Source organism: Canis lupus, chromosome 7, assembly GCF_048164855.1.
Source record: "Canis lupus baileyi chromosome 7, mCanLup2.hap1, whole genome shotgun sequence".
Classification (NCBI taxonomy): domain Eukaryota; kingdom Metazoa; phylum Chordata; class Mammalia; order Carnivora; family Canidae; genus Canis; species Canis lupus.
The window spans coordinates 6,576,311-6,584,394 of NC_132844.1; the positions used below are offsets into that span (position 1 = coordinate 6,576,311).

An 8,084-nucleotide genomic window follows, 5' to 3' on the forward strand; every position below is an offset into this window, starting at 1 on the left:
GAGCAGGCTGTGAACCTGAGGCTTTAAAATCATGTTCGTCTTTTCTTTTCTTACTCCTACACACACAATATTACTTTTACCTGGGAAAAGCAAATTTCACATCAACTTAGCAATCCTGAGTCTTAGATAACTTCTGGCTCTGAGTTCCTGTTTAATAACGTTGTTACAACACTTAGAATTTACAAAGCACTTTCACAGCCATGTTTTGGGGACTTGCTGTGTGTCCCACGTTCTAGCAGAGTCTCTGTACATGTCTCCTCCTTTCTCATTCTACTAACTTTGCAAAGTGGCCATCAATTGTCCCTAGCTTAGAGATGAGAAAATATAAATTTAGGGAAGTTAAGCCAAACATTAAGAACTTAGAAATGATAAAACACAAGGTCTTAAACCCAGAACTGTCTGGCTATGGCCCTCTGGTCTTTTCATGATGGGCTCAGAGGCCTATTTGATCCTCACTACTCCCTAAAGCAAGGCAAGGATTACTATGTGCCCATTGTACAGATGAAAAGACAGATCCTGAAATTCTCTTGTCGAATCATCCCGTACGAGAACACCAGGATTTGAATCCATGGCTTCTGAGTCATACTGAGCGTTTCCACATGGCCTTGCTGATCCCACACAGTGGCTGGGCAATGGCAGGGACATTGCCTCCATTTGGGAACGGATTATTGAAAAGATTCATTTACTTACTGAAATCATTGTTTTTAGACCTAACCCAGGATTAAAAACATTCTCCTAAAAAAAACTTTAAGAAACGATCTTTCCTTTGGTTTGTGTCAGTGGTTTCCTACCTTTCAAGGGCCTGAACCCCACTGTAATGTCAAAATACTTTCACAGATGCTCCACATTATAATGAATATAGCTGCTAATTAAAATGTATAGATCCAGAGGTGCCTGGATGACTCAGTCGGTTAAGCTTCGGACTCTTGATTTCAGCTCAGGCCATGGTCTTAGGGTCATGAAATCAAGCCTCGCGTGGGCCTCCATGCTCAGAGGGTAGTCTGCTTAAGATTTTCTCTTCCTCTCCCCCTCCTTATCTCCAGTGTGCACTCTCTCTCTCTCTCTAAAAATAAGTAAGTCTTTAAAAATAAATAAAATGTATAGATCCATTAAAAGCATCACTTAATTCAGAGTAGCTTTTAGCCATATTTTCTCAATTACAACATCTATATTTTTAAACAGCAATAATTTATGCTGAAATCTTGTATTTAGGCAGTCTATAAAAAAAATGCAAAAGAAAAAAAAAGCCACAGAAATCATGACAGTATCCAGGGAGTTAAAATTCCTTGTGTCCCCACTGTAAATAACATGCAGCCTCTTCCAGATATTTCCAAATTTACACAGCTATTCAAACACATGCCAATCTTTATTCATGCAGGTCATAGGAACAAAGTAATTTCTCTTGCTCTGATAAAACTCTCAGACTTACAGGAGTCTTACCTAAAAATGATGGCAGCAGGACTAATAGGGTGTTGGTGTCTTCATCTCCAAAACATGATGAAGCATTGGTGATATTTTCACTGAAGTTCCATAAAGTCTTGCAGACCAAGCAGGCCAGCTGCCAATCGGTAGGACCAAAATGTCGTAAACAATTCACCAACCTGAGTTTTAAAAAATGTCAAATTGAGACGTTATTAGACCAGAATCTCCTTGATATTTATATTTTTAGCATAATGAGGATTATCCTTCTGTATCGTGTGGTATGTATTATGTGGAATTCAGTGATTAGCTTTAAAAATTTCACATCTACAAAGTAGCAATCACCCACTCCTGAGTTATTTTAAGAGTCCCGTGGAAACTAAATTCCCTCTTTAGCTATAGTTTGGTGGTTCCAAACGTTGAAATACTTCCACCCTGGAAGAACATCCACAGGGGCCCAAGGCCCCCGGGAAACTATGAGAGAGTCAGGGCTCCACGCTTTGACACTTACTTTTTAATGCCACCTCCTTCTTTTAGGATGACACGCTTGTCTTTATCCACAGTGAGATTTAGGAGAACGCCACAGGCAGAAAAGCAAATATCCTGATGCTTAGCATCCAGCAGCGCAATCATGAACTTGTGTACTGGGAGGGTAGAAAACAAATGCTGACCAATTAAGCTCAGGGTTCCCAGCTGTACCCTTTTTTTACAAATGGCAAAGGGGGCGATGATGGGGAGTGGCTCTCAAAACTGAAAACTCTGCTAAGGGACTTAATCCATTCTTCCTTAGGCTTTAGCCATGCCCAGCTGTGGGTTGGCCAACATCCACTGCGTCTAGAACCTGCTCCCATGCCCCAGGTCCTTGTCCCCAAATAGTGCTGTATCTGACCCAGGTAGCAGCTCCCTCTCCAGGGCCGTGATACAGTCCCTTCTGGTAGAAAAGGGAAAAAAAAAATCTTGGGTTCAACCACACAGGTGACATTCATCTCTAACATCTGATTCTTCCCAATGGCCCCTTCTCCAGCTATTTTCTTTAAATACACAACCCCAAGGGAGGAGAGTAAAGTCCGATTGAGATCTTCTCTAAAGCCTTCCAGGGTTTGTGAGGGAAGACTTGCTAAAGTGGCTGGCAGCCGGCCTGCAGCAAGGCAGGACTTCCAGGGTAGAGGGCTGCTCAGGTCACGACAGGCCCACCTTTGGGAACCACTTTGCATTATTCCTGGGAAATAGAACTCTGTCCTATTTTCTTTTTCTTTTTTTTTTTTTTTAAGATTTTATTTATTTATTCATTCATGAGAGATACAGAGAGAGAGAAACAGAGACACAGGCAGAGGGAGAAGCAGGCTCCATGCAGGGAGCCTGATGTGGGACTGGATCCCAGGTCTCCAGGGTCACACCCTGGGCCGAAGGCAGGTGCTAAACCGCTGAGCCACCCAGGGATCCCCTCTGTCCTGTTTTCTTAATGCCCCCAACAAGGGCCGGGCCAGGGGTTGGAGGAGGTTTGGGTAAAGTGTGTGCTCTATCTCCTCCTGTTCTCCCCACACCTGACAGGTGGCCATTCTGCTCTGGCTTTGGCCCAATTGATGGGTCAGACACATATACGTTGTGTTTAAGAGTCTAAAAAGGGGGGTGCCTGGGTGGCTCAGTCGGTTAAATGTCTGTCTTCGGCTCAGATCCCGGGGGTCCTGGGCTTTGCAAAGCTCAAGTCATGATCCTGGGGTGGGGGATGGGGGGCAAGCAAGCAGTGGTCCAGGGATCAAGTCCTGCATCAGGCTCCCTGCTCAGTGGGGAGTCTGCTTCTCTCTCTCTCTCAGTCTCTCTCTCTCTCTCTCTCTGCCCTCCCCTAACTCATGCTCTCTCTCTCTTACCCTTTCTCAAATAAATAAATATTCTTTTTAAAAAAAAAAAAAGGAGGAAGGGAAAGAGTACACTGGGGAGTGAGATGATGAGTGGCAGTTTACTGTGGCTGCTTTTTTTTCCCCCTAATATCTGTATTATCTAAATTTGCCATCATGAATAATTAGGAATTTTTAGTTATTCTTACATGAAATATTTGAGACATATAGAGGATGGTTATCTTGGGTACCTGCCACCCAGTTTAAAATAAAACGTTACAGATCCAATTTGATACCTTTGAACACCGTTTCCCCTCCAAAGGTGACTTCCGCCTTATTATTTCCAGATGCCATTTGTGCCTTCTACCATTACTAGGTAAGTACATTACATAAACAATACTCACGATTGTTGTGTATTTTCTAAAACCTATTTAACGGCATTATTCCTTATGTCCCTTCCTATCAATAGCTTTTTCGCTCCTGTATTACATTTTTGAGGCTGATTCATGTTGATCCATGAACCTCTAGTTCATTTCTTTTAATTGATGTAAAACTTTATTTTTAAGTAGACTCCATGCCCAGTGTGGAGCCCAGTGTGGGGCTTGAACTCTCGACCCTGAGATCAAGACCTGAGCTGAGATGGAGTTTGACGCTTAACCGACTGAGTCACCCGGGAGCCCCAAGATAGAACTTTTGGTTGCATGAATATGTCATTACGTATTTACACTTAGGCTTTTTCTATTTTTCGTTATCATGAACAGTACTGTTATGGACATTCGAGTGCATGAGGAAAGATGTCTCTTGAGTCCATTCTCAGGGACAGTAACGATGACTATAGTTACTTGTTTCCCTTAAAGACACACACACACACACACACACACACACACACACACACCCCATCTCAGAACTCTGAAGACCAGGCACGAGGGAAAGGACGCTGAGAACACCGCCCAGAGCTCTCCTGGCATACTGAGCTGAGAGCCTGAAGCATGGATGGAACAGAATGTAAAGCACTACCCGTCCCCGGAGCAGAAACAAGTATCACATTGTCATGACCCAAGCTCTAAAGCTGCTTAGCTGTTTATTGGCAAGAAGAACATGTTTATGAACATTAAGTATCATTAACTCACCATTTTTCTGCACAATGAAATTGCAGATGTCACGGTCCTGGGAGAGATTTCCAAAAACACGCACGGCCTCTAGGATTCCATCCATGTTATTACTCACAAGAAGTTTTATGAGCACTGGGTTTGGGGACCGGAGGGGGGGAAAAATCAGTGAGTTTAACTTTTAAAAGGCCATTAGACACCAGCATCATACTAAATACCAATAACTCAACATTTTTGAAGGATATTAAAATACAAACTATAAGGGACTTTAGCAAGAACTAAGACCCTAACTTTTCCCCATATTCTGATTTCTTAGAATCAAATCAGGCTCTTTGATATTTGTACAAGAAACCAGAGAGATGAATGGCACCAGTAGTTAATAAAGTCAGAATCTTACATATTCATCTACCCGAACCCAATGCTGAACCTTACATTCAGCAATATATAGCTTTTTGTCTTGAATTATGGAATTCTTCACTTGGTAGTAAGATAAGTTGTTGATTGTGGCCGTAGTATTGATCACCAGCTCCTCACAATCCTCAATTGACTTGTATTCTGAAAGACAGTAAGGAAAAGGGTATCGGAGCCTCACTGCAGTGGCAGAAACATGACCTCCTGACCGCCCCCCAAAGCAGTGCCAGGGTCAAGCCCATGTCCCAGACCAGGTCTGTGCAAGGGCTTTGTTGGCTTTGTTTCCCAGGACTCCTCCTGCAGGGAAATGCACCAGACACAGGGAACCACTCCTGACCAAGTTCTAGAACACTCTAAAGCTCAGTCCCTCCAGTCAGGGGGTCTGGAAAAATTAGGCTGATCCAGGCCCTGTGATTACAGTCAAGTGAAGGTGCCCCACGCCAGCGAGCTGAGCGGTCTCTCATCCCCACGGGTTCGAGTGTTTTCTGAGCTGTCCTGGGGCCTCTACGCTGTGAGTCTGTTCCCCACGTCTCCACCTCTGAACAGAATGCCCCTTAGGGCATAATCTGTCTATAACTCCTATCAGTGCTGCCCTCCAAACACACAGAATCTGATCCCTTCTCGCCCCCTCTACACCACCTCGCTCCGCCCTCACCTGAACTGGCTTCTTGTCTCCCACCTTCCTCTCTGAGTCTACCCCTAACACGGTGACCCTTCAGTAGTAAGTCAGCTAACATCACTTGTCTCCCTTGGGCCTCAGGCCCTACCTGGGCAGCCCCAGTTCTTTTTTGGGGGAGTACAGGGAAGGGGGATGGGTGGAGAGGAAGAGAGAGAAAGAGAATCTTGAGCAGGCTCCATGCCCAGTGTGGAGCCCGACATGGGGTGCGATCTCACGACCCTGACTGAGACCATGACCTGAGCCAAAATCAAGAATCAGATGCTTAACCGACTGAGCCCCCCAGGGGCCCCTGGGCAGCCCCAGTTCTGACGTCTCAGGCCACCTGGGGTTCTATCCCCCAGGTCACCAGTGCCAACTACATTGGTCTTCTTGTTTTTTTTTTTTGTTTTTTTTTTTTTTGACATATCAGCATGATCCTGCCTGAACCCTTTGCACTGCTCTTCCCTCTGTCTAGAATACCCTCTGTTTCGAGGTGTCCAATTGGTTCGTTCTTCACGTCTTTCAGATTGTTGCTGAGATGTCACTTTATTGAACATAGTTTCCTTAACCTCCCAATATAGACTAGCATCCATTACTCCCTTTCCCCTACCCTACTTTTTATCTGCTCCAGGGCCCATGTAATCACCTGGCCTGTGGTGTGTTTAATGTTTGTCTTCTAGTCCTAAAATGTACGCTCTACAAGACTGGGGATTTGTCTATTTGATTTATTGTTGCATTCCCAGCAGCTAGAACAGAGTCTGGCACATAGGGGTGCTCGGTAAATAGTTGCTGGATGCAACAAGTAGGGAAGGACTCTTAGCACATGAGACCCTTAGGAATTCTGTTTCCCGCCTTCAGCCTCCAGACTCATCTCCTGGCAGATGCAGAAATGCCAGTTAAGAGCCCTAGTTCCTTCTGCCTCCAGACTGATGACACTGGACCTTGGACAGTGTTTGGAAATCTGTTTTTTAATCTTGCTTTGGTAGGAGGATTTGTCCGGGGGTGGGGAGAGGGTACCTCTTATGTATCACCACTTTCTGTGGGACCTACGTTTGGCCAGAAGGAATAGTGTGCAGCGCCTAGGGCAAGAGGGTAGGTACCCACAGCTACCAGGCCTCTATCACAACAGCACCAAGCACTTTGTGTGCACTTAGCCCCACAAAAGTAAATGATTAATAATGCTTTAAATGCACTTACCAGCATTTGAACCCACAAATCATTAATACTCTAAGGGTGCAGCTGTCTCAACTCAGGCCACCATAACAAAATACCACAGATGTGGGGCTTAAATTACAGGAATGTATTTTCTCACAGTTCTGGAGGTTGGAAGTCTGGCATCAGGATGGTGAGGACCCCTCCTGGCTTGCGGATGGCCTCCTTGCTGTATCCTCACATGGTGGAGAGAAAGCAAGAGCAAGCTCTCTGGCGTCTCTTCTTATAAGGACACTAATCCCACCACGAGCCCCTCCCTTCATGACCTGGTCTACACCTCATTATCTCCCAAAGGCTCCGTCTCCAAATACCATCACACTGAGGCTTAGGGCTTCAACATAGGAAGCTGGGGAGTGGCGGATGCGATTCAGTCCATATCAACCTCCTAAAATGCCATCTTATATGAGACCATTGAGGCTGAGAGGAGTTAAATCCCTTGCCTGACTTCAAAGAACACACATCTGAATCTGGGAGTATCTGACTCAACCATCTGTTCTTGCCCTTGCATCTTCCTTTGTGCCCATCAGAGCTGCCTGGAGCAATGCTTTGCTGCCAGTGGGCATGAGAGAATCACTTAGCCCTCTGTAGCTGGCTCATGGTTGTAAGAAAGTCTAGAATTTGGAGCTTGCCACTCAGGCAGCCAGTCTCTAAATCTGGGAGCTTGCAGAAAGGGCTAGTCCTTCTTAGAAAGAGTTTTTTTTTTTTTTTTAAATTAAATTTTAAAAGACCCTCTGCAGTGAGACTGGCCTCCAGAGACAAGTCCTGGGGTTCCAACTCCTCGGGCCTCACGTCCTGTGTACACCTTGCTGCGGGCACTTGTCACCACCCTCTTGTCTGCGCGCCTGCCCTGCCTCCGCCACATACTCTGAGCTCCTTGAAAGCAGATACTATGTGTTCTTAAACCTTGTTAGGCACCAAATGTTTGTGTTCTTCTCCAAATTCATATGTAGAAGCCCCAGGGTGAAGTCACCCCCAGTGTGAGTGAATCTGGAGCTAATGAAGGGTTAAATGAGTCATCAGGACGGGCCCTCACCCAATAGGCTGCTGCCCTTCTAAGAGGAGGAAGGTAGCATCTACAAGCCAGAAAGAGCATCCTGGCCAGACGCCAACCCTGCTGGCACCCTGACCTTGGGATTCCAGCCTCCAGAACCGTGAGAAGACAGATTTCGGGGATTGAAGCCACCCTGTCTGCTGTAGTTTGTTATACGGGAGCCTGAGCAGCCTCAGATAAACCCCCTGAAGCCTAGGACTCGTTGTGCACTGAGGACTCAGTAATGGATCTTAATGAAGAGCAGGGGGCGAAGTTCAAAGGTCACCCCCAAACCTCATTTTCATCAGGTATTAATGTTTCTTCTACCACGAGAAGATCTTTCGGATCCTGGTAACCAGTAGCTAAGTTGATCACTCTGTGTGGGAGTTAATTTCCCTGCTCCCTGGTGG

The 8,084-nt window shown here is 45.5% G+C and overlaps 1 protein-coding gene across 6 annotated transcripts in view; it reads right to left on the minus strand.

Moving 5' to 3' along the window:
• Positions 1–8,084, minus strand: part of ARMC2 (armadillo repeat containing 2) — a 104,385-nt gene that overhangs the window by 4,778 nt on the left and 91,523 nt on the right. For all 6 annotated transcript variants that reach the window (XR_012033735.1, XM_072831850.1, XM_072831849.1 and 3 more), the window contains 4 exons: positions 4,796–4,918; positions 4,385–4,498; positions 1,931–2,063; positions 1,441–1,601 (listed from right to left, as the gene is read on the minus strand). Coding sequence is in view for 5 of the 6 variants with exons in the window: in XM_072831850.1 (XP_072687951.1) it covers positions 1,441–1,601; positions 1,931–2,063; positions 4,385–4,498; positions 4,796–4,918 (531 nt within the window). In the remaining variant the exon portion in view is untranslated. The remainder of the gene's footprint in view (positions 1–1,440; positions 1,602–1,930; positions 2,064–4,384; positions 4,499–4,795; positions 4,919–8,084) is intronic.